The sequence below is a fragment of the Entelurus aequoreus genome, linkage group LG15, assembly GCF_033978785.1.
Source record: "Entelurus aequoreus isolate RoL-2023_Sb linkage group LG15, RoL_Eaeq_v1.1, whole genome shotgun sequence".
Taxonomy (NCBI): Eukaryota; Metazoa; Chordata; class Actinopteri; order Syngnathiformes; family Syngnathidae; genus Entelurus; species Entelurus aequoreus.
Window position 1 is genome coordinate 8,794,509 of NC_084745.1, and position 27,676 is coordinate 8,822,184.

The 27,676-nt window shown below is 40.0% G+C and overlaps 1 protein-coding gene across 1 annotated transcript; it reads right to left on the reverse strand.

Annotated features, from left to right (window-relative positions):
* Positions 1 to 71: 71 nt before the first annotated feature.
* On the reverse strand, positions 72 to 27,676 carry avl9 (AVL9 homolog (S. cerevisiase)). The gene is made up of 16 exons (XM_062021951.1): positions 27,434 to 27,676; positions 15,454 to 15,574; positions 13,506 to 13,591; positions 13,355 to 13,426; positions 9,174 to 9,263; positions 9,046 to 9,112; positions 8,942 to 8,982; positions 8,849 to 8,887; positions 8,709 to 8,778; positions 6,964 to 7,379; positions 6,769 to 6,903; positions 6,486 to 6,705; positions 2,015 to 2,132; positions 1,891 to 1,944; positions 892 to 980; positions 72 to 814 (listed from the first exon to the last, which is right to left on the reverse strand). The coding sequence occupies exons 1-16, from the start codon at positions 27,512 to 27,514 to the stop codon at positions 681 to 683; spliced, it is 1,833 nt and encodes a 610-aa protein (XP_061877935.1). The 5' UTR covers positions 27,515 to 27,676; the 3' UTR covers positions 72 to 680.

Sequence of the window (27,676 nt, forward strand, 5' to 3'; positions counted from 1 at the left end):
ATTGTCTGTCAAGATGCACGCTATTACCTCTCACGCCTCCCCCCCCCCCATATGTCACAGCGCCCGCCCCACTATTTGGGAAGCACTGTGCTAATTTAAGCTAATGTTTAAACTGAGTTTCCAAATATAATATCTTTTAAAATGTGAAGTGAATTATATTTATATAGCGCTTTTCTCTAGTGACTCAAAGCACTTTTACATAGTGACACCCATTATCTAAGTTACATTTAAAGCAGTGTGGGTGGCACTGGTAGCAGGTGGGTAAAGTGTCTTGCCCAAGGACACAACGGCAGTGACTAGGATGGCGGAAGCGGGGATCGAACCTGGAACCCTCAGGTTGATGGCACGGCCGCTCTACCGATGTTTTCTGCTGCTTTATCTTGACAATGTTTTTGGATGAATAGTTTTTAACCGCAGTGAAGAGAACGCTTTTGTGTTTGCGCTGTTACCACGGTAACCACAATGTTGTGACAGAGGCTCACCGGGGTTGTGAACACTACAGCATCTTCAGTGTCTTACAGGAAGTACTCGTCGGCGCCACCTTCCTGTCAGGAGGTGGACCAGCTTGGTGTGTGTGTGTGTGTGTGTGTGAGGAGGGAACCAACTTTTGCCCCGCCCTTCATGACGTTGGCTTTGCGCTAGCTCCGCCCACTTACAGCCAAGGAGGAAGCAGGACATGGTCAGGGTTTGACTTCCGCGGCGGGCTCGAGCTCGGGCTCGCCCGGCCGGGACCCGGCGGCGGGCTGGGCCAGGGTGGAGAACCAGGAGGACATGGCCGACTTGGCGCTGGTCAAGGCTCCGCCCACCGACTGACCTGCGGGGGACAGCCAAGGTATGAGGTTTTTACAGACCACGCCCCCCTGCTACCACTGAAACTGTCATCTTTCTCACCCACGGCCTTGCTGGTCTGCACCACGCTCCTGCTGGTGGTCATCATGGCGTTCCCCAGCTTCTTCCCTCGCTCGCTGCTGTTCACCGAGCTGTGCCGACAACCACAGACCAGGTCAGACACTTCACTGTTATTCAACTATTTAGTGCTGGTCAAGCTGCCATTTTGGGGACATCACTTCCTGTCTAGTACAGTACACACAATATCCTGTTTACACAGTCCGTTACTCGGTCGCCTAAGTTGTGAGATGGCGCCATGATTTTTGAGTTACTATGTAGAAAATTTGCAAAAATGCTACCATAAAATGTTAGTAACGTTAACATGATGACTATGATGACATAGGAAAAGGTTGCGTACTTCTAAGATGGTTTATACTAACAAAATTTGCACAAATGCTAACATAAAACGTTTGCATTTTTGTAAGATGCCGCCATGATTTTTTAGTTTGTATGTAGAAAATTAGCAAAAATGTTAGTAACGTTAACATGATGACATAGTAAAAGGTTGCGTACTTCTAATATGGTTTATATTAACAAAATTTGCACAAATGCTAACATAAAACGTTAGCATTTTTGTAAGATGGCGCCATGATTTTTGAGTTCATATGTATAAAATTTGCAAAAATGCTACCATAAAATGTTAGTGACGTTAACATGATGACATAGGAAAAGTTTGCGTACTTCTAAGACGGCTTATACTAATAACATTTGCACAAATGCTAACATAAAACATTAGCATTTTAATATAGAAGTTAGCATTTTTTTAAGATGGCGCCATGATTTTTGAGTTTCTGTGTATAAAATTAGAAAAAATGCTACCATAAAATGTTAGTAACGTTAACATGATGACATAGGAAAAGGTTGCGTACTTCTAAGATGGTTTATACTAACAAAATTAGCACAAATGCTAACATAAAACATTAGCATTTTAATATAGGAGAAGTTAGCATTTTTTCTTCCCTCTTTTTGCTGTAAAAAGGAGCAAAAAAAAAGAGGACTCACTGCGACAGTCGAAGTTTGACATCGGCCACGCTGTACTGTCCCTGGAAGGGATGTCTGCAGCAGAGAAGAGGGGCGTTAGTCGCGGGCAGGAAGGCGGCGTGCAAAGACACGGTGACGGTGGTACCCCGGGGTGACGGCGGCCATGGCGGGGTGCGCGTTGCTGTGCCACAGGCGGTAGTTGTGTGTGATCTTCCAGGCGGTGATGAAGGGAGCGCCGTAATCCGCCAGCAGCCTCTCGTTATCTGAGACATAGAAGACATGTTAAATGACATGCACGCAGTACACCCATCATCCACATGAGGGCAGTATGTGACTTATTACAGGCAAAGAACGAACCCTGATTTTTGAAGGCCCTCAACCTCCTCATGCTCTCTCAGGGAGAGCATGTCCCAAATTCCAAGCTGCTGTTTTGAGGCATGTTAAAAAAAATAATGCACTTTGTGACTTCAATAATAAATATGGCAGTGCCATGTTGGCATTTTTTTCCATAACTTGAGTACATTTATTTTGGAAAACCTTGTTACATTGTTTAATGCATCCAGCAGGGCATCACAACAAAATTAGGCATAATAATGTGTTAATCCCACGATATATATATATATGTCGGTATCGGTTGATATCGGAATCGGTAATTAAGAGTTAGACAATATCGGATATCGGCAAAAAAGCCATTATCGGACATCTCTATTAAATATATTTGTTCCTTCCTTTTTGGCATTAAAAATCATGTACTGCATGCAATTGCATATCCTTTAAAATTCAATATTATCAAAATATTATGTTATCATGTATTCCAAAAATAGTTTTTGTTAAAATAAAGATACTGTACTTAAATATCTGCTTGACTTGTGATTTCAAAACAAATTTATTATTTTATTATTTTAATTATTTTACAGTTTTTTCCCCATATACAGTAAGACACTAAAACATAAAAAAAAAACTTAAACAACAAGATTTAGAATTTTACCGCTAGAAACAGTGCTATTGTTTCTCCATTCTATTTATTCCATTTGTTTTATATGCTGTAAAAAAAACACACTGCTTTTACTGTAAAATTCTGGTGACTGAGCTGCCAGTTTTTTTAGTAAAATGGAAATATTTTTTTTGCAGCTTATGTAAAAAAAATATATATATATATATATATATATATATATACATGTATATCCATATATTAGTCATTGTTAAAAACGTCCCGATGTGGCCCTCAATGAAAAGGAGTTTGACACCCCTGAGTTCATCCATTGATGCAAAATAAATGTAATAATATAATATATTTTATAGTAAAACTGTTTTAAAAAGGGGTGTATAAAAATTTAAACGGCAGGTAAATTATTTTTGTTTCATTTTAATACCATTGATTCTTTAAATGTGTCATACAAACAAATATGTTTGTATGACACAATATTGATATTTAGAGGTAAAATATCCAATTTGCTGCATTATTTTGTGTTGAGATAATAAATCATAGCTTTCTGATCTTTAGGAGAGAAAAAAAAAGCATAATGACTTTTTGTAGGTTTTTTAGATGGCAAATGCAACATTAAAGAAGGTTTGAAAATAATTACCAAAAAAAAGTCAATTGAAGTGATGGGGAGTAGCTGAAGGAAGATGATGACATGATTGATATTTCTGTGTATTGCAGTAAAAATATACTTTTGTGACCGGCTGTGTCAAATATGATACCAATTAATTGGGACTTTTGTAAAACAAAAAAAATCTAAATAAAATGTTCAGAAGGACCAATAAAAGCTACATTTTTAAATAATTTGAATTTTCTGTCAAATACTTGGTGGTTCAGGCTTTAAAGGGTTAACTAGATGAGGCAATTCCTGAAGAAATTGCGTGTGAATTCTCCAATACTGAAGTTGAACTGAAATCCTGGAATTTTTTTTATAATTGTTGGAGTAGAGCACGCAATTCCCAAACAGGCTGAATATTTTGAAGTTAGAACAGTTTGAATCAGATAAAAAAAAATGTGGAAATTTGAAGAAAGTCCCATTGATTTCAATGAGAAGTTCCCAAAAATGTGGGAATTTCGGGAAAAGTGGGAATTTTTTTGAAAATGGTAAAAAACTTGAACGGTTTGAATGAGTTGAAATGGTTGGTGTTGGAATTTTTCAAATCGGTCGAGAAATGTTGAATTGAGAAATGGAAGTACGGAATTCCTGGAAAACCGGGAATTTTTTCAGTTCAAAAAACAACTTCGTTTTTTTGTCCTGATTACGAGGAATGTTTTGATGGTGCTTGAAGTGGGTTGAAAAATGTGGAAGGAGTAGTCGCCAGAAAAAAGGGTGGAAATAGGGCTTTGGAAAACCAGGAATTATGGAAAATCCTAGAATTTTTTTTAACTTGGAAAAAAAGGTAGTTTGAATTCCCAGGATGATGGAATGTGTTGAAGGTGGAATGGTTTGAATCTGTTGAAAAATGTGGAAATGGTGGAAGTTTGAAGAATGGCCAATTTATTTTGAATGGGAAAAATGTCCCGGAAAACATGGAATTCTGGAAATGTTTGGAATTTGTCAAAGGAACGCCCACGATTTCCCAAATAGGCTGAACAGTTTGAATCAGATAAAAAATGTGGAAATTTGAAGAAAGTCCAATTGATTTCAATGGGAATTTCGGGAAAACTGGGAATTTTTTTTGAAAATGGTAAAAAACTTGAACGGTTTGAATGAGTTGAAATGGTTGGTGTTGGAATTTTTCAAATCGGTCGAGAAATGTTAAAGTAGTAATATGTTGAATTGAGAAATGGTATTACGGAATTCCTGGAATTTCGGGAAAACCGGGAATTTTCCCAGTTCAAAAAACAACTTAGTTTTTTGTCCCAATAAAGAGGAATGTTTGGACAGTGGAACGCTTGAAGTGGGTTGAAAAATGTGGAAGTAGTCGCCAGAAAAAAGGGTGGAAATAGGGCTTTGGAAAACCAGGAATTATGGAAAATCCTGGAATTTTTTTTAACTTGGAAAAAAGGTAGTTTGAATTTCCAGGATGATGGAATGTGTTGAAGGTGGAATGGTTTGAATCTGTTGAAAAATGTGGAAATAGTGGAAGTTTGAAAAATGGCCCGGAAAACTTGGAATTCTGGGAATTTTTGGAATTTGTCAAGGGAAATCCCGCGATTCCCGAATAGGCTGAACAGTTTAAAGTTGGAACGGTCTGAATCAGATAAAAAAATTGGAAATTTGAAGAAAGTCCAATTGATTTCAATGGGAATTTCCCCAAAATTTGGGAATTTCGGGAAAAGTGGGAGGTTTTTTGAAAATAGTGGGAAAAAAAACTTGAACGGTTTGAATGAGTTGAAATGGTTGGTGTTGGAATTTTTCAAATCGGTCGAGAAATGTTGAAGTAGTAACATGTTGAATTGAGAAATGGAATTACGGAATTCCTGGAAAACCGGGAATTTTTCCAGTTCAAAAAACAACTTATTTTTTTGTCCTGATTAAGAGGAATGTTTTGATGGTGCTTGAAGTGGGTTGAAAAATGTGGAAGGAGTAGTCGCCAGACAAAAGGGTGGAAATAGGGCATTGGAAAACCAGGAATTATTGAAAATCCTGGAATTTTTTTGAACTTGGAAAAAAAGGTAGTTTGAATTTCCAGGATGATGGAATGTGTTGAAGGTGGAATGGTTTGAATCCGTTGAAAAATGTGGAAATGGTGGAAGTTTGAAAAATGGCCAATTCATTTTGAATGGGGAAAATGTCCCGGAAAACATGGAATTCTGGAAATGTTTGGAATTTGTCAAGGGAACGCCCACGATTTCCCAAATAGGCTGAACAGTTTGAATCAGATAAAAAATGTGGAAATTTGAAGAAAGTCCAATTGATTTCAATGGGAATTTCGGGAAAACTGGGATTTTTTTTTGAAAATGGTAAAAAACTTGAACGGTTTGAATGAGTTGAACTGGTTGGTGTTGGAATTTTTCAAATCGGTCGAGAAATGTTAAAGTAGTAATATGTTGAATTGAGAAATGGTATTACGGAATTCCTGGAATTTCGGGAAAACCGGGAATTTTTCCTGTTCAAAAAACAACTTAGTTTTCTGTCCCAATAAAGAGGACTGTTTGGACGGTGGAACGCTTGAAGTGGGTTGAAAAATGTGGAAGGAGTAGTCGCCAGAAAAAAAGGGTGGAAATAGGGCTTTGGAAAACCAGGAATTATTGAAAATCCTGGAATTTTTTTGAACTTGGAAAAAAAGGTAGTTTGAATTTCCAGGATGATGGAATGTGTTGAAGGTGGAATGGTTTGAATCTGTTGAAAAATGTGGAAATGGTGGAAGTTTGAAAAATGGCCAATTCATTTTGAATGGGGAAAATGTCCCGGAAAACTTGGAATTCTGGGAATTTGTCAAGGGAAATCCAGCGATTCCCGAATAGGCTGAACAGTTTGAAGTTGGAACAGTTTGAATCGGGTGAAAAATGTGGAAGTTAGAGCGCGCCAAAATCTGGAGAAGAAGCAGAAGAATGTGTGAATGTTTGGAACAATTAGCCTCCAATTTCAAGTGGATTATCAGGCGGCCATGTTTCCAGAAAGGACTTCCTGCTCCATCAGCAGTGTGGGCGTGGTCCCACTATGAAACAAGAAGATGACTCCTCCCACCTTGCTGCAGGGAGGACGCCAGCAGGGCGTGGATGTAGAGCGTGAACTGCGCCCGGATCCACTCGTCCCCGCCCTCCCAGCCTGTGCCGTCCAGGAAGACGTCGTCGCGGTTCTCCATCACGTGCTTGACCAGGTAGTCGGCGAAGCGCAGGTCTGCCGTGGTCAGGCTGAGGGTCTTGCGCAGCTCGGCGTCCTGGATGTTGACCGCCGCATCCTCCACCTGCCAAGCGGCAGCCGTCAGGACGGTTTGCGCGGGAGGGGCGGGGTCAGGGGTTTCACTCACCTCGATGACGGCGTCGCTGAGGTGCCTCTGCTGGCGGAAGAGGATGTTGGTCGCCCCGGCAACGAAGCCGCGCACCGCCACGTCCAGCAGGAGGTGGTGCTGCTGCAGCGCCATGTAGGGCAGACACAAGTAACCCTGCAAGGACTAAATGTTAGGAACAGGCGGCAGGAACGCCAAGCCGCCATCTTTGTTTACTTTGGTGAAAATGGCGAGCGGCAGTCCGTACTGGTCCTCCTCCAGACCCGACACCAGCCCCTGCGTCACCCCTCCCTGCCCGCCGATGGGCTGCGCCGTGATGGGCGTGGTCGGCTTGGACTCGAAGGCGTCCGGCGCCGCCTCCTTCCCCTCGTCCTTGGGCCCTTCCTCCAACACGCCGGGGTCCAGGGTCTCCCAGTCGCTCTCGGAGGACTCCGGGGACGTGCGGGACGGCGGCTTCAGGTGGTTGTTGTCGTCGCCGGCGCCGCCCCTGGAGGGCGAAGACGGCGGCGGGACGTCGCTGGCCGACACGGAGACGAAGCCCTCGGCCCCGGGGACGCTGTCCAGCAGGTCCTCGGACGTGCTGCTCTTGGGTCTGTAGTGAGACGAGTCCACCAGGCCGTGCTCGATCACACCTGGACACCACAAACCCCAGATGAAGCATCATGAACACCTTATAATGGGACTGTGTTGCAACTTGTTAAACACGCCTCATAGCGGTTACAATTTTTTTAATTTTTTAATTAATCATGATTAATTGATTTTAAAAAATCCTAAATAAATTAAAAAAAATATATTTTTATTTTATTTGTCCTATCCAGCAAATCAGATCAATCATATTGTTGATGTAGATGATCTAGATCTGCTGTACACGTTTACTTTAGAAAAAAGAAGTGTTGGATTCTTCTCTTGTTGCCTTTATTAAATGTTTGGGTATAATTTTGTTAAACAAATCCAGTTTTCTTTGAAGAAATATAGAAATTAATCAGGACGAATGTAGTTAATCATAGAACTGACACCAAAAGTTATTAAAAAAGCATCAATTTTGAATCAAGAATCGAGTCATTACCCCCAAGAATTGAATCGAATCGTGTTGTGCTAAAATGTGTAAAAATGCTAGCGTAAAATGTTAGCATGCTAACATGGGGGAAGTTAGCACACTTGTAAGATGGGGCCGAGTGTCAAAATCCATGATTTTTAGGTTTAAATGAATAAAATTGGCAAAAATGATAACATTAGCATGCTAATGTTAGCTTGTTATAATTTTAACTGTTCCCATACTTGCAGGATGGCGACATGTCTCAAAACGCATTAATTTTAGGTTTAAATAATCAAAATGAGCTAGAATGCAGTATAAAATGTTAGCATGCTAATGTTAGCATGATGACGTAGGAAAAGTTAGCGTGTTTTGAAGATGGCGCCATGTATCACAATCTATGTTCATACGAGAGATACAATTTTTTTTAAATGCTCACATAAAATGTTAGCATGCTAACATAGGAGAAGTTAACACCTGGAAACAGGGACAGGACAATGATGTCCCTAATAAAGTGACACACTTTGGAACAGGGACAGGACAATGATGTCCCTAATAAAGTGACCCACCTGGGAACAGGGACAGGACTATGTCCCTAATAAAGTGACCCACCTGGGAACAGGGACAGGACTATGATGTCCCTAATAAAGTGACCCACCTGGGAACAGGGACAGGATTATGTCCCTAATAAAGTGACCCACCTGGGAACAGGGACAGGACAATGATGTCCCTAATAAAGTGACCCACCTGGGAACAGGGACAGGACAATGATGTCCCTAATAAAGTGACCCACCTGGGAACAGGGACAGGACAATGATGTCCCTAATAAAGTGACCCACCTGGGAACAGGGACAGGACAATGATGTCCCTAATAAAGTGACCCACCTGGGAACAGGGACAGGACTATGTCCCTAATAAAGCGACCCACCTGGGAACAGGGACAGGACGGTCATCAGCGTTCCCACCAGCCTGCTGACGGGGGACAGGTAGAAGAGCACCTGCGGGGGGTCAGAGGTCGCACAGGTCAAACAGGAAGTCAGAGGGAGTGCGCCGGCGTGCGATGGGCACCTTCTTCTCCAGCAGGATGAGCTTGAAGAGGATGAGGACCTGTGAAGACCAGAACCATGAGACGTGTCCACAAGATGCGGAGTCAGCACCTACCTTGTGTCTAAAGTGCAGGATGAGGTCTCGCGGGGACAAACCTGCGGAGACAAAACACATCAAGACCAAGGAGAGGCGGGTAAAGTCCGGTGGGGAGGTCCTACCGAGGAACACCTGGGAGCCTTCCAGAGCCGAACCCCTGAGGGAGCCGTTCATGTGCTCGTACAGGTCCTGCAGGTGGACCAGGACAGTGTGAGTTGTGGGGCACATGCAGGACTGAGGAGGGTCTCACCTTCAGGATGGAGATCTGGGAGAAGTCTTTCTCCTCGAAGTAGGCGTGTGTGATGAGCTGCAGCTTGGCTTGGAGGAGACCGTAGAGAGGCTGCACACACACACACACACACGCACACACGCACGCACGCACGCACACACACACACACACACACACACACACGCACACACGCACGCACGCACGCACACACACACACACACACACACACACACGCACACACACACACCAATCATCAACTTTTCTTCTATTTGGTGCAGAACAAGTGGCCTTGTCATAAATGTCCACCAAGTCACAATCTTCCAGTCCCTCCAGGATGTCGCCAATGATGGCGGCCTCCCAACTTTGTCCAACTTCCCGCACCTTTTCGACACTCATCCACATTTTAGCCAACCTCATTTGTCCCAGCTGCACTCAAATGCAACACAACTGTCTAACCACAGGGGGGAAACTCCAAACCCTAGGGCCAGATCTGCTAGCTATTTCATTTTATATGGCCTTTTTATCATTTTACGCCGCCCGCCAGCCACATCATTTTATATGGCCTTTTTATCATTGTACGCCGCCCGCCACATCATTTTATATGGCCTTTTTATCATTTTACGCCGCCCGCCACATCATTTTATATGGCCTTTTTATCATTTTACGCCGCCCGCCACATCATTTTATATGGCCTCCTTTATCATTTTATGTAGCCCGCCACAGCATTTTACATGGCCTCCTTTGTCATTTCACGTCACCCGCCACTACATTTTATATGGCCTCCTTTATCATTTCACGTCAAATCATTTTATATGGCCTCCTTTATCATTTTATGTCACATCATTTTATATGGCCTCCTTTATCATTTTATGTCACCCGCCACATAATTTTATATGACCTCCTTTATCATTTCACATCACCCGCCACGTCATTTTATATGGCCTCCTTTATCATTTTATGTCACCCGCCACATAATTTTATATGGCCTCCTTTATCATTTCATGTCACCCGCCACATCATTTTATATGGCCTCCTTTATCATTTTATGTCACCCGCCACATAATTTAATGGCCTCCTTTATCATTTCATGTCACCCGCCACATCATTTTATATGGCCTCCTTTATCATTTCACGTCACATCATTTTATATGGCCTCCTTTATCATTTTATGTCACCCGCCGCATCATTTTATATGGCCTCCTTTATCATTTCACATCACCCGTCACATCATTTTATATGGCCTCCTTTATCATTTTATGTCACCCGCCACATAATTTAATGGCCTCCTTTATCATTTTATGTCACCGGCCACATCATTTTATGGCCTCCTTTATCATTTCATGTCACCCGCCACATCATTTTATATGGCCTCCTTTATCATTTCACGTCACATCATTTTATATGGCCTCCTTTATCATTTTATGTCACCCGCCACATCATTTTATATGGCCTCCTTTATCATTTCACATCACCCGTCACATCATTTCATATGGCCTCCTTTATCATTTTATGTCACCTGCCGCATAATTTTATATGGCCTCCTTTATCATTTCACATCACCCGTCACATCATTTTATATGGCCTCCTTTATCATTTTGTCACCCGCCGCATCATTTTATATGGCCTCCTTTATCATTTCACATCACCCGTCACATCATTTTATATGGCCTCCTTTATCATTTTATGTCACCCGCCACATAATTTAATGGCCTCCTTTATCATTTTATGTCACCGGCCACATCATTTTATGGCCTCCTTTATCATTTTATGTCGCCCGCCACATCATGTTATATGGCCTCCTTTATCCTCTTATGTCGCCCGCCACAGCATTTTATATGGCCTCCTTTATCATTTTATGTCGCCCGCCACATCATTTTATATGGCCTCCTTTATCATCTTATGTCGCCCGCCACATCATTTTATACAGCCTCCTTTATCATTTTATGTCACCCGCCACGTCATTTTGTATGGCCTCCTTTATCATTTTATGTCGCCCGCCACATCATTTTATATGGCCTCCTTTATCATCTTATGTCGCCCGCCACAGCATTTTATATGGCCTCCTTTATCATTTTATGTCGCCCGCCACATCATTTTATATGGCCTCCTTTATCATCTTATGTCGCCCGCCACATCATTTTATACAGCCTCCTTTATCATTTTATGTCACCCGCCACATCATTTTGTATGGCCTCCTTTATCATTTCACATCACCCGCCACGTCATTTTAGATGGCCTCCTTTATCATCTTATGTCGCCCGCCACAGCATTTTATATGGCCTCCTTTATCATTTTATGTCGCCCGCCACATCATTTTATATGGCCTCCTTTATCATCTTATGTCGCCCGCAACATCATTTTATATAGCCTCCTTTATCATTTTATGTCACCCGCCACATCATTTTGTATGGCCTCCTTTATCATTTTATGTCGCCCGCCACATCATTTTATATGGCCTCCTTTATCATTTCACGTCGCCCGCCACAGCATTTTATATGGCCTCCATTATCATTTCACGTCACCCGCCACATCATTTTATATGGCCTCCTTTATCATTTCACATCGCCCGCTTCATCATTTTATATGGCCTCCTTTATCATTTTATGTCACCCACCACATCATTTTATATGGCCTCCTTTATCATTTCACATCGCCTGCTTCATCATTTTATATGGCCTCCTTTATCATTTTATGTCACCCGCCACATAATTTTATATGGCCTCCTTTATCATTTCACATCACCCGTCACATCATTTTATATGGCCTCCTATATCATTTTATGTCACCCGCCACATCATTTTATATGGCCTCCTTTATCATTTTATGTCGCCCGCCACATCATTTTATATGGCCTCTTTTATCATCTTATGTCGCCCGCCACATCATTTTATATAGCCTCCTTTATCATTTTATGTCACCCGCCACATCATTTTGTATGGCCTCCTTTATCATTTCACATCACCCGCCACGTCATTTTATATGGCCTCCTTTATCATCTTATGTCGCCCGCCACAGCATTTTATATGGCCTCCTTTATCATTTTATGTCGCCCGCCACATCATTTTATATGGCCTCCTTTATCATTTTATGTCGCCCGCCACAGCATTTTATATGGCCTCCTTTATCATCTTATGTCGCCCGCCACATCATTTTATATGGCCTCCTTTATCATTTCACGTCGCCCGCCACATCATTTTATATGGCCTCCTTTATCATTTCACGTCACCCGCCACATCATTTTATATGGCCTCCTTTATCATTTCACATCGCCCGCTTCATCATTTTATATGGCCTCCTTTATCATTTTATGTCACCCGCCACATCATTTAAATGGCCTCCTTTATCATTTCACATCGCCCGCTTCATCATTTTATATGGCCTCCTTTATCATTTTATGTCACCCGCCACATCATTTTACATGGCCTCCTTTATCATTTCACGTCGCCCGCCACATCATTTTATATGGCCTCCTTTATCATTTCACGTCGCCCGCTTCATCATTTTATATGGCCTCCTTTATCATTTCCCGTCGCCCGCCACATCATTTTATATTGATGTTTGTATTGTTTCACAAATTCCACAGTAAATTCACTAAAATGTCACCGTGGAGTTATTGAGTCTGTTAGGCAGATTGGAGCGCAGCTAGTGGGTCCATGACGATGACTTCTGTTTTGTTTGATCAGCCGTTTTACTGCCGTGTTACAGACACCGTTTGGAAACAATTAAGGTGTGTAAACAAACATTTACACAATCTTTCTCATTTCACAACGTATATATCTGTGGTTAAGAGTCCGGTGTGACTAATATATGGAAAAATAATTTTTCCTTCTAAAATTTAGTGGGTGCGGCTTACATATAGTCCGAAAAATCCAGTATATATAGACATGTATGCTATATTTTGTTGGATCTGTTCAAATTCTGAGCTTTTTAGGGTTACAAAAACATGGATTAAAATGTCATAAAGGGCATGTAATGTTCGTGAAAAAATAAGCCTTAAAATGTGGCGACTTTTTGAAAATGCTGACATGAAAACGTGCATTTCTGGTCGCAACAATCCCAAAAAAAGGCTGCGAAATCCTGGCATTATTGACTTTCCCTGAAGAGTGGAAGCTGCAAAACATTCCATTTCCTGACTTCCTGTGTCCAGATACTTTTGCCAACATGTTTTACAAACATTAGCATGCTAACAAAGCCCGACTCACCACACGGCTCAGCACGCAGACGCTCTTCTGCACCGTCTCCCGCGTGACGTCCGCCTGTCGCACCTTCAGAGCCTGCCGACGTACACAAGTTGGTGTAAAAAAAGGCCTGCCGTCTCCGCAGCAACCAAACATGGCGACGACTCGGACTGACCTTCGCCTCAATCTGCCGGTAGCAGGACACGCCGTAGACGCACTTGCCGTCTCCGCCTCGGGGGGGCAGGTGGAAGTAGACCGTGTCTGCAGGGGGAGGATAAAGACAGCAGGCTTTCATCAAACAGGTGTCACCTTTTGTCTCGCTACTTGCCGCTTGTCCACACCATCACATCAAGTGTATCATCATGCAAAAAGCTTCACTACAGAGCACTGTTCCTTCCCTAAATGTGTATGTTTTATATTCAATACAGAGCAGTGATTGTGTTTAACAAAACATGATCCACTAGAGGGCACTGTTTCTCTGTTTTGTTTTTTTACATTGAAAACAAAGCAGTGATGTTTCTTATAGTACATGATTGAATGAATTCAATTTAACACAAATGGAGAAAAAAATTACATAACATACTCACTTTACTAATACATAAAACATTTAATTGCCCATAACTTAATACAAATAAAAAATCGGTCACTCTCATGATGCACGATCTAATCTAGTATTGATGCCTTTTAACTATTTTCATGGATATTCCTTATTTTATTTACATTTTATTATTTGTCTTTTCATTATTACTTATTGTGATTTTAAAAAATAAAAGTTTTACCTTTATTTAATTTGTACAGCTGTGATTGCGATTAACAAAAAAATGCTCCACTACAGGACACTTTTTCTCTCTGATATATATTTTTTTACATTCAAATATATAATTAAGTGTATGAATATGTTTCTCATAGCGGTAATTTACATATTTAAATGAATTCAAGCAAACCTCACCAGATACAATTTAACACAAATAGGGACAAAATTGAAACATGTTTTTACATAACCTTAAGTCCCTTTAATTCATTTTAATGGCCCATATTTTATCAAAAATAAAAGTATATTCATGATGCACGCCCTCATCTAGTATTTAAGCCTTTTTATTGTTTTTATGGATATTCCTATTTACTTTTATTTTTTTACTATTTTATTGTTTGGTTTGTTAACCTGTGCATTTAAAGCTTTTTCTGTACTTATCGTGTCTTGTATTGATATTTTATTTGTATTTTTTTACCTTTGTTTTGTGTACAACACTTTTTAAAATTACGCTACAGCTGTTTTTAAAATTGCTACTTAAATAATTAGACTTTGATTTAAGGTATAGCAGATATTTTCTTTTGCACATAATATATTATACATGAAATATGTATGAAATAACTTTAGAAATACTCATTCATTTAAATCAGGCCTATTATTTAGCCTCGGTGGGACAAATTTAGAGAAAAAAAATGTGTCTGGGGGCTGGTATATCTATTTTTAGGAACACTAATAATGTCTGAATGCTAAAAACGTTATGACGGAATGGAATTTTTTTTTTTTTACTGAATGAGACACCCGGAATGTACATGAAAATAAAGAATGTGGGATTTACAATATTAACTATGAAGGATAAAACACTGAATATTGACAACATATGAACGTCACACCCTTCTCCATCGAAATGCAACAAACAAATGAAATATGAACGCGAATGGTTAAAAAAAAAACACATACTAGCTACAGTTTCAGTTTTGGTCTTAAAAATCTAAAATTTAAAAAATTGGGGGGGGAATGTCCTGCGGGCCAGATTGAAAAGATTAACGGGCCACATGCGGCCTGATTTAAATGTATTATATATTTAAAAATATATTATATAGTGTATTTATAATATACATTTAAATGTATATAACTATTTAAGTCATTAATTTTGTACGTAGCGAGCCGATTACCTTTTTTTCTTTTAGTTTGAGAACTACTGTTGTTGTCAGGGGGCGCCATCAGTCCCAGGTTTAATATTCAAACAGCCGATTTTTGATGCTTTGCTCCACAAAATCTACCTGGCAACAAGTCAGCTATTTCCTGCCATCTAACTGCTACTTTTTGTTGTTGTCGCTTTTAGTGTTTCGGGTCAAGATAAAAGTGGTCCCACCTTCCTGGTAGTTGTGAGCTCCGTCTGGAAGAGCCAGGAAAGGAAGGTACTTCCACTCCTCGGGCAGCGTGTTGCTGTCGTGACCTTCGTGCGGCATCAGCGGCGGGTAGGAAAACTCCACCTGCCGTGAAAAAGGAGGAAAATATTGGAGGTGGCAATGATGAATCAGCAGTTTATACACACACACACTTTTCTTTTTTTTAATAACCATGTAATTACTCCTCATTGTCTTGTTGGGCTTTAAAAAAAAAACATATTACATCTTTTATAATATTACAGGAGGTCCCGGAAGTACAGTAGAGGAGGGAATAGAAAGAGTGAAACTACTCCAACAAGTCAAAAACAGGCTCGCTTTTTTGTTGGCAGTGCTGCCAACTTACCCTGGCTGGCGAGCGTGGAAGTATTATTTAGGGATGTCCGATAATATCGGGCTGCCGATATATTCGGCCGATAAATGCTTTAAAATGTAATATCGGAAATTGTCGGTATCGGTTTCATAATTATCGGTATCGGTTTCTAAAAGTAAAATGTATGACGTTTTAAAACGCCGCTGTGTACACGGACGTAGGGAGAAGTACAGAGAGCCAAAAAACCTTAAAGGCATTTCATTTGCGTGCGTGCCGTCCCAGTCACATAATATCTACCGGCTGTTCTCATCACAAATTAATGCAAGGCATACTTGGTCAACAGCCATACAGGTCACACTGAGGGTGGCCGTATAAACAACTTTAACACTGTTACAAATATGCGCCACACTGTGAACCCACACCAAACAAGAATGACAAACATTTCGGGAGAACATCCGCACCGTAACACAACATAAACACAACAAAACAAATACCCAGAATCCCTTGCAGTACTAACTTTTCCGGGACGCTACAATATAACAGTAAAATAGGAATATAACAAGAGAAACTAGGCAGTAGTGACCAGTGTTGGGTTAGTTACTGAAAACCAGTAACTAGTTACAATTACTAGTTACTTTATTTCAAAAGTAACTCAGTTACTTACACCAAAAAGTAATGTGTTACTGTGAAAAGTAACTATTTAGTTACTTCTTTTTTCCCCCCTTTTTTTAAGGCTCCCATTAATGCCCTTTTAGCCTTCATTTCAGTACTGTTATTGCACTGGAGAATAATACAATCTGTAGATCATCTTGACATGCATTTGCATCACTGAACTCAGAAAGCAATGTGCTCTACATACAACACACAAACAATGTGCTCTACATACAACACACAAACAATGTGCTCTACATACAACACACAAACAATGTGGTCTACATACAACACACAAACAATGTGGTCTACATACAACACACAAACAATGTGCTCTACATACAACACACAAACAATGTGCTCTACATACAACACACAAACAATGTGGTCTACATACAACACACAAACAATGTGGTCTACATACAACACACAAAGACAAAGATATGTTTCAAAGGGCCAATTTATTTCAGGCCAGAAAAAATTGACAAAACTATTTTAAATAGCTGCAACATAATGGCACTTTAACTTTAACTCTAAGTAGATAGGATCTTTGATCCTAAACACAACTTGCATTTAACTAAAATGTTATTTTCTTTGTGCTCGACAAAAGAAAAGTATTGAGAATGTCTCCATGTTAAAAAACTTGACTTCTGGCTTCGCCATGATGTCTTGTTAGTTGTTATGAGAGTAGCGTATGTGTGTGTGTGTGTGTGTGTGTGGCCCTTTAAGATATGACAGCATGAGAGGTGAGTGACGTCAGTGAGTGAGTGGGCGAGAGAGGTGAGGGAGCGGCGACAGTGAGTGCGTGTAGGTGCTCTAGCTTGGTGGATGGCTGCGTGCAATAAAGTCACAAAGTTGCAACAAACCGCCGGGCTCGTCATTCACCCTCAGCTGTAAAGACCACTTCCGGGTAAAGTGAAGGTTGTTAGACCCGAAGTACGGCTCTAGAGGAACGTCTCCCCTGCGGGGAGGCGTGCTTTCTGTGGGTGGGGGAAAGCACGCCTCTTCTTTTCCACCGGAGCGCTCCAATAAAACACACTCAGATCTTCAGTTTCTAGCCGATACTACATACAAATAACGTAAAATAACGCAGTAACGCATCATGCAGTAACGGTAACTGATTTACTGTATATAAAAAAATAACGCGTTAGATTACTAGTTACCGCCGAAACTAACGGCGTTACAGTAACGCGTTACTTAGTAACTCGTTAGTCCCAACACTGGTAGTGACCATGTTATGAAAAAGTATTGCACTGTTATTGTTTTGGGTTATGTTAAAAAAAAAAAAAGCACTTTGTGACTTCAATAATAAATGTAGGTATTTTTTCCCATAACTTGAGTTGATTTATTTTGGAAAACCTTGTTACATTGTTCAATGCATCCAGCGGGGCATCACAATTAGGCATAATAATGTGTTAATTCCACGACTGTATATATCAGTATCGGTTGCAGTGTTTCCCATAAACTGCCAAGATACCTGTGGTGGTGGGGGCGTGGCTATGAGCGTGGTCACCATGGCATCATCGAGTAATTTGCATAATTTACTACAACGACATGATTTTCTCTAAAAAGGCTCAAAAAATGTATACTTACTAATTAATAATAACATTTTTGTTTTAAACGTCTATCCATCCATTTTACAATATAATTACAACACTTTATGTACATATTTATATACAGATTTGAACAATAAGTTATTCACTGAAATATATTTATTAATAGTGGTTCTTACAAAAAATATATCTTATAAAATATAAAAGCTAAAATGTCTCTTTAAGCTCTGCCCCTTTAATTAGTGCATACTAAATCATTTAACTTTAGCCTACTACTACAACCATATTATTTACCAGCAACATAAAGTGAAACAGAGGCAGAGGTGTCCTGCCACAGTCAGTAACAAATAAACAGAAAACAGTAGTGGTCAAATACAAATAAGGCAACAAGAGAAGTATCCTACACTTCTCTTTTGTAAAGTAAATCTGAACAGCCGATATGGGCATCTACATCAACTATATGATTTGCCTGAGAAGCTGGACAGGACAAAAAAAAAGCCGAAAAATCTATTTGTGGCGGACGTAATTCCTTCGTGGCGGGCCGCCACAAATAAATGAATGTGTGGGAAACACTGGGTTGATATCAGTATCGGTAATTAAGAGTTGGACAATATCGGATATCGGTAAAAAAGCCACTATCGGACATCTCTAGTATTATTGTGGCAAAACTACTTGCAAATGCGTATCCAACTCTGTGTACTAATTTGTGTGTCTGTATCTCAATCTGTGTGTTCGTATTTAGATTTGTGTGTTTAAAAAAAAAAAATCTCACTTCCTGTATTTTGGTCCATGTGTGCGTGTATTCAGATTTGTGTGAAGCAGAAGCTCCAATGTGCGGTCTTTTTACACGTGACTTCTGCGACCTTTTTTTACACATGTCTGTGTAAAAAAATGGTTTCTGTCTGCAACTTCACCACTCCTTTCCCTATACTCACCATTAGTCAGTGCCTTGCACCCACTCATGTTACAGTACCACTGATAGTCACACACACACTAGGTGTGGTGGAATTATCCTCTGCATTTGACCCATGCCCTTGTTCCACCCCCTGGGAGGTGAGGGGAGCGGTGAGCAGCAGCGCTGGCCGCGCTCGGGAATCATTTTTGGTGATTTAACCCCCCAATTCCAACCCTTGATGCTGAGTGCCAACAAGGGAGGTAATGGCTCCCATTTTTATAGTCTTTGGTAGAGATGTCCGATAATATCGGTCTGCCGATATTATCGGCCGATAAATGCGTTAAAATGTAATATCGGAAATTATCGGTATCGTTTTTTTTATTATCAGTATCGGTTTTTTTTTGTTGGTTTTTTTTTATTTTTTTATTAAATCCACATAAAAAGCACAAGATACACTTACAATTAGTGCACCAACCCAAAAAACCTCCCTCCCCCATTTACACTCATTCACACAAAAGGGTTGTTTCTTTCTGTTATTAATATTCTGGTTCCTACATTATATATCAATATATATCAATACAGTCTGCAAGGGATACAGTCCATAAGCACACATGATTGTGCGTGCTGCTGGTCCACTAATAATACTAACCTTTAACAGTCAATTTTACAAATTTTCATTAATTACTAGTTTCTATGTAACTGTTTTTATATTGTTTTACTTTCTTTTTTATTCAAGAAAATGTTTTTAATTTATTTATCTTATTTTATTTTATACATTTTTTTAAAAAGTACCTTATCTTCACCATACCTGGTTGTCCAAATTAGGCATAATAATGTGTTAATTCCACGACTGTATATATCGGTTGATATCGGTATCGGTTGATATCGGTATCTGTAATTAAAGAGTTGGACAATATCGGAATATCGGATATCGGCAAAAAGCCATTATCGGACATCCCTACTCACCATTAGTCAGCGCCTTGCACCCACTCATGTTAAAGTTAAAGTACCACTGATAGTCACACACACACTAGGTGTGGTGGAATTATCCTCTGCATTTGACCCATGCCCTTGTTCCACCCCCTGGGAGGTGAGGGGAGCGGTGAGCAGCAGCGGTGGCCGCGCTCGGGGATCATTTTTGGTGATTTAACCCCCCAATTCCAACCCTTGATGCTGAGTGCCAACAAGGGAGGTAATGGCTCCCATTTTTATAGTCTTTGGTAGAGATGTCCGATAATATCGGTCTGCCGATATTATCGGCCGATAAATGCGTTAAAATGTAATATCGGAAATTATCTGTATCGTTTTTTTTATTATCAGTATCTTTTTTTTTTTTTTTTTTTTTGTTAAATCCACATAAAAAGCACAAGATACACTTACAATTAGTGCACCAACCCAAAAAACCTCCCTCCCCCATTTACACTCATTCACACAAAAGGGTTGTTTCTTTCTGTTATTAATATTCTGGTTCCTACATTATATATCAATATATATCAATACAGTCTGCAAGGGATACAGTCCGTAAGCACACATGATTGTGCGTGCTGCTGGTCCACTAATAGTACTAACCTTTAACAGTTAATTTTACAAATGTTCATTAATTACTAGTTTCTATGTAACTGTTTTTATATTGTTTTACTTTCTTTTTTATTCAAGAAAATGTTTTTTATTTATTTATCTTATTTTATTTTATAACATTTTTTAAAAAGTACCTTATCTTCACCATACCTGGTTGTCCAAATTAGGCATAATAATGTGTTAATTCCACGACTGTATATATCGGTGGATATCGGTATCGGTAATTAAAGAGTTGGACAATATCGGAATATCGGATATCGGCAAAAAGCCATTATCGGACATCCCTAGTCTTTGGTATGAAGTGCTCGAACATTGAATAATATATTTTGGTGAGCCTTCACCATATATAGATTCCTTCAGACATCTCAGGTCTGAACAATGTCACAGGACTGACAAATTCCAAATGGACTGTTTGGAGGAAGTAGAAAAGAACACGGGAAGGCGGAGAGCAAAGGAGAACTTTTGTTGTTGTAAACTGTTTGTGATGCAAAAGGCCGACCAGAATGTGGTGCGGCCCCGACAGTTTGCCTCCTGCCGGTCCAGCAGGTGTAAGAGGAGGCAATAAAACATGTGATAGCCAGCGGGGGATCACTGGCATATCGCATGGCCTCCAACAAGTCATCTGAGGCTCTGCTGTTGCTCTTCTGGAAGGCGGCAGAAGCCACCACCACGCATGCTTTTCTTTTGTCATGCTGCAGGGAAATTGCACAGAGCATGCAGAACAGGTTTGGAGTGTGAGTCCAGCCACAGGCAGCATTGATTGTGCAAACTATGCAGATGATTCAGGTTGCTTGTGAATAACCACAACCTTCATCTCATTGCTGGTCAGATGCTAATAAGGCAATGTTTTTATTCGTGCATGAGCTGGTTAGGTGCACCTCCACCTTGTCCCAGTTGTTGGTGCTGCAAATTATTTGGTCTAACTCAGGGGTGTCAAAGAATGAATGATCTATGGCCCCCGGGATGACGTTTGATTAGTATTAGAAGCGGCCCACAGGCCTCAGCCGCCTGCTGCTGTTCTGCACGCACCAATACTCCATAAGTGTTGGCGCTAGGAATTTTCAAAATGTGGCCCCAGGGACCTCTTCAAGTCATAATAATGGGGTCCAACAGTCAATTTTTGGGGTCCCACTTTAAAAAAACAAATTATAAATGTATGCATTATCCTGTTATATCTCACATTCTTTTGGAAAAAGGTTCTCAGAAACATTACTTAATTCTTGAAAAAAATAATTCAAAAGAAAACATATTTGTATGCATATACCGTAATTTCCGGACTATAAGCCGCACCTGACTATAAGCCGCACCAGCTAAATTTAGGGGAAAATACAGATTGTTCCATATATAAGCCGCACCCGACTATAAGCCGCAGGGTTTTGATGTGTAATTAGCGTAGTATATAGGGGTTCCTGCTACCACGGAGGGGATTGTCGGGACAGAGATGACTGTTTGGGAACGCAAAGCGTCCCGTTTATTAACTATAAATCTTTCAATCATTCAATCAAACTTTCACATCTTTGACATGGCGAACAGCATTCGTGCAGAGTACAAATAATACAACGGTGCAAAGTAATACAAAGTGCTCGCCTGTACGTTATCAAAATAACCAGCCTACCGGTATATGAAAAGTCAGTCTTTAATCATTGTGTCATCGTCTTCCTCCTGCGTACTAAAACCACCGGAATCCTCTTCGTCGGTGTCGGAGAAGAACAGGCCGTATATAAGCCGCACCGTTGTATAAGCCGCAGGGACCAGAACGAGGGGAAAAAGTAGCGGCTTATAGTCCGGAAATTACGGTATACGTTTATTAAGTTATAAACATTCATTCAATTTCTTCTTTCCTTCATGGACCTAAACTTTACCGCTGCCGTTTTTTCCCCCTATATTTTTATTGTAATATTTTCAGAATGTTTGTTCTATTTTTGGCCAAAGTAAGACAAAGAAAACAATCTCAAGTTATCTTTGAGTTTGAGTTTGAGTTTATTTCGAACATGCAAGCATACAACATGATACATCACAATTTCCAGTTTCCCTTTTCAACATGTTTGAAAAGGAGTAGGAAAGAAGCAGAGCTCATTTAATCCTACCCCTTTTCTTTTACATAACAGTTGCTAAACTTTTTTGTTCACTTCCTGTTCTCAATTTATTCACAATGTACTCCATAAGTAATCACAATAAAAATAAATAGATAAATAATAATTGGTGAAGTAAGTTATATTTCATATGATGAGATAAGTAAGATTATTTTGAGAGTGAAAGAATGGATGAATTAAATAAATTCAGAATGTTTATCATGGTTCTTCTTCTTTGTACTTTGTAAACACTTTAAGTTTGAAGAGCTTCTTGAAGTGGATCATATTAGTACATTGTTTGATTGCTTTGCTTAATCCATTCCATAATTTAATTCCACATACTGATATACTGAAGGTCTTAAGTGTTGTACGTGCGTACAAATGTTTTAAATTACATTTTTCTCTAAGATTATATTTCTCCTCTTTATTTTTTCGTTTTAATGCCATGATTTTAAAAGTTCGGCCCGTGTGTGCACACATTTTCCTTTATGCGGCCCCTGAGCTAAAATGACTTTGACACCCTTAGTCTAACTACCGGTATTATAGTTTTTAGGTTAACGTTTTATTCTGCAAACATGTTGTGCTGCAAACAATCTCATTTTTATCTTATTAACATTGTATGCTACAACAAGCCACATAGCCCTGCGATGAGGTAGCGACTTGTCCAGGGTGTACCCTGCCTTCCGCCCGATTGTAGCTGACATAGGCTCCAGCGCCCCCGTGACCCCGAAGGGAATAAGCGGTAGAAAATGGATGGATGGAACAAGCCACATAAAAACTATAATAGTTATACCAAAAGAAATTGCAGCACAAACAATTGGGACAAGTTTGGGAAGATTTTGTCCGGTTATAAATAATAACATGTTAAGAACATAACAACTATAATAGTTTGACCCCAAAAAATGTGCCAGCAAAAACAGCCAAACAGCTCAATTTTTGTTTCAAAGATAAGATAAGATCCTTCTGGAGGAAAGTTCTGTGGTCAAATGAAACAAAAATGGAGCTGTTTGGCCACAATACCCAGCAATATGTTTGGAGGAGAAAAGGTGAGGCCTTTAATCCCAGGAACACAATTCCTACCGCCAAGCATGGTGGTGGTAGTATTATGCTCTGGGCCTGTTTGGCTGCCATGGAACTGGTGCTTTACAGAGAGTAAATGGGACAATGAAAAAGGAGGATTACCTCCAAATTCTTCAGGACAAGCTAAAATCATCAGCCCGGAGGTTGGGTCTTGGGCGCAGTTGGGTGTTCCAACATGGCAATGACCCCAAACACACGTCAAAAGTGGTAAAGGAATGGCTAAATCAGGCTAGAATTAAGGTTCTAGAATGGCCTTCCCAAAGTCCTGACTTAAACGTGTGGACAATGCTGAAGAAACAAGTCCATGTCAGAAAACCAACAAATCTAGCTGAATTGCATCAATTTTGTCAAGAGGAGTGGTCAAAAATTCAAGCAGAAGCTTGTGGATGGCTACCAAAAGAAACTTGCCAAGGGACATGTAAGCAAATATTAAAGGCCTACTGAAAGCCACTACTACCGACCACGCAGTCTGATAGTTTATATATCAATGATGAAATCTTAACATTGCAACACATGCCAATACGGCCGGGTTAACTTATAAAGTGCAATTTTAAATTTCCCGCCGCACTTCCGGTTGAAAAAGCCTTCGAAGGATGACGTATGCGCGTGACGTAGCCCGAGGAACAGAGGTATGCCTTCTCCATTGAATACAATACAAAAAAGCTCTGTTTTCATTTCATAATTCCACAGTATTCTGGACATCTGTGTTGGTGAATCTTTTGCAATTTGTTTAATGAACAATGGAGGCTGCAAAGAAGAACGTTGTAGGTGGCTGTAGCAACACAAGGACCACTTACTCGGATAGCAGACGCCTAGCCGATGCTAGCAGACGCCTAGCCGATGCTAGCAGACGCCTAGCCGATGCTAGCAGACGCCTAGCCGATGCTAGCAGACCCACCGCACGGATGATCTGGTGAAGTCCTTCGTCGCGCCGTCAATCGCTGGAACGCAGGTGAGCACGGGTGTTGCTGAGCAAAGCAGATGAGGGCTGGCTGGCGTAGGTGGAGCGCTAATGTTTTTATCATAGCTCTGTGAGCTCCGGTTGCTAAGTTAGCCTTAGCGTCGTTAGCAACAGCATTGTTAAGCTTTGCCAGGCTGAGATCTATTAACCGTGTAGTTACATGTCCATGGTTTAATAGTATTGTCGATATTCTGTCTATCCTTCCAGTCAGGGGTTTATTTATTTTGTTTCTATCTGCATTTGAGACAGATGCTATTACGTTAGCTCATGCTAAAGATGCTAAAGAGCTTCGTCGATGTATTGTCGTGGAGATAAAAGTCACTGTGAATGTCCATTTCGCGTTCTTGACTCTCATTTTCAAGAGGATATAGTATCCGAGGTGGTTTAAAATACAAATCCGTGATCCACAATAGAAAAAGGAGAGAGTGTGGAATCCAATGAGCCAGCTTGTACCTAAGTTACGGTCAGAGCGGAAAAAAATATGTATTTCACTGCATTCTAGTCCGTCACTCTAACGTTCCTCATCCACGAATCTTTCATCCTCACTCAAATTAATGGGGTAATCGTCGCTTTCACGGTCCTAATAGCTCTAGCTGTGTTGAAAACAATAGGAAAATATGAGGGAGTGAACAACTGACAACGTCACGCTACTTCCGGTAGGGGCAAGGTTTTTTTTTATCAGAGACCAAAAGTTGCGAACTTTATCGACGTTGTTCTCTACTAAATCCTTTCAGCAAAAATATGGCAATATCGCAAAATGATCAAGTATGACACAGAATGGATCTGCTATCCCCGTTTAAATAAAAAAAATTAATTTCAGTAGGCCTTTAACATTGCTGTATGTATACTTTTGACCCAGCACATTTGCTCACATTTTCAGTAGACCCATAATAATTTCATAAAAGAAGCAAACTTCATGAATGTTTTTTGTGACCAACAAGTATGTGCTCCAATTATTCTATCACAAAAAAATAAGAGTTGTAGAAATGATTGGAAACTCATGACAGCCATGACATTATGTTCTTTACAAGTGTATGTACACTTTTGATCGTGACTATATATTTATACTGTATATATATATATATATATATATATATATTTTTTTTTTTTGCATTCTTCTTTAGTTGCTTTATTGAGTTTACAACCCCCTGGCGCTGTTTTGTACTGTTTCTGTACTTGTTTTGATTATTATTACTTATTTGATTGTATATTATGAATGTACAATGTTGAATATTATAAAGATTTTGAAAATTTTAAAAATACTTCAAATCCGTAACGGCAAAAAGAGTATGTAGAATAAACGATTGGGACAAGTTTGGGAAGATTTTGACGAGGTAGAGGGGGCAACTTAACACAATATTACCAGTTATAAACATTATTAGTGTCACAATATATTCGGAGGCTCCGCCCCCTTTGTGGATTATTATTACTTCTTTGATTGTATGTAAATGTTGAACATTATACAGATTTTGAAAATTAAAAAAACATTTAAAAATACTTTAAATCCGTAACGGCAAAAAGAGTATGTAGAATAAACGATTGGGACAAGTTTGGGAAGATTTTGACGAGGTAGAGGGGGCAACTTAACACAATATTACCAGTTATAAACATTATTAGTGTCACAATATATTCGGAGGCTCCGCCCCCTTTGTGGATTATTATTACTTCTTTGATTGTATGTAAATGTTGAACATTATACAGATTTTGAAAATTAAAAAAACATTTAAAAATACTTTAAATCCGTAACGGCAAAAAGAGTATGTAGAATAAACGATTGGGACAAGTTTGGGAAGATTTTGACGAGGTAGAGGGGGCAACTTAACACAATATTACCAGTTATAAACATTATTAGTGTCACAATATATTCGGAGGCTCCGCCCCCTTTGTGGATTATTATTACTTCTTTGATTGTATGTAAATGTTGAACATTATACAGATTTTGAAAATTACGAAAACATTAAAAAATTTAAAAATACTTTAAATCCGTAACGGAAAAATGAGTATGTAGAATAAACGATTGGGACAAGTTTGGGAAGATTTTGACGAGGTAGAGGGGGCAACTTAACACAATATTACCAGTTATAAACATTATTAGTGTCACAATATATTCGGAGGCTCCGCCCCCTTTGTGGATTATTATTACTTCTTTGATTGTATGTAAATGTTGAACATTATACAGATTTTGAAAATTAAAAAAACATTTAAAAATACTTTAAATCCGTAACGGCAAAATGAGTATGTAGAATAAACGATTGGGACAAGTTTGGGAAGATTTTGACGAGGTAGAGGGGGCAACTTAACACAATATTACCAGTTATAAACATTATTAGTGTCACAATATATTCGGAGGCTCCGCCCCCTTTGTGGATTATTATTACTTCTTTGATTGTATGTAAATGTTGAACATTATACAGATTTTGAAAATTACAAAAACATTTAAAAATACTTTAAATCCGTAACGGCAAAAATAGTATGTAGAATAAACGATTGGGACAAGTTTGGGAAGATTTTGACGAGGTAGAGGGGGCAACTTAACACAATATTACCAGTTATGAACATTATTAGTGTCACATTATATTCGGAGGCTCCGCCCCCTTTTACCCGAAAAATTCCGAGGAAACAGTGCATGAAGCAACACAAAAGTGATGACATTAATTCATCATATTGTGACGCTCCAGTGCGTCCAAACAAGAAAGACGGAAGATAAATGTTGCTGTTGAGCTGGAAGGATGTGTTACGTAAGCGCAGAACAGCTGATGCATCATCATCACTAGCACCATCGCTTCCATATAAACAACAGCAAGCAGTTAGCATGTTGCTAACAAGCAGGGGGGTTACTGCACCTGGCAGCCTTTCTTATGGTGGAAGCCGACCACCACGATGTGCAGCACCGGCCCGCGTTGCTCGTCCATGTCCCCGCTCATCCCCGCCCCCGGGGAGGTTGTCGCGACCCTGCGGTGTTGTGGGAGTTCGGCGCCCGGGTGTAAACACAGCGACGAGCCGCCGTTTGGTTCCGCCAGATCGCTCGCGCTTTGACAGCCCGGTCGAGACTACTCCAGGCTGCGAGAGGAAGTGAGAGAGGTCAC

Coding starts and splice junctions, on each gene's coding strand:
- avl9 (XM_062021951.1), bottom strand. CDS start 27,514: ATGAGCGGGGACATGGACGAGCAACGCGGGCCGGTGCTGCACATCGTG. Junction 15,575..27,433: donor ACCATAAGAAAGGCTGCCAG/GTGCAGTAACCC, acceptor TTTTCACGGCAG/GTGGAGTTTTCCTACCCGCC. Junction 815..891: donor GCAGACCAGCAAGGCCGTGG/GTGAGAAAGATG, acceptor TGTCCCCCGCAG/GTCAGTCGGTGGGCGGAGCC.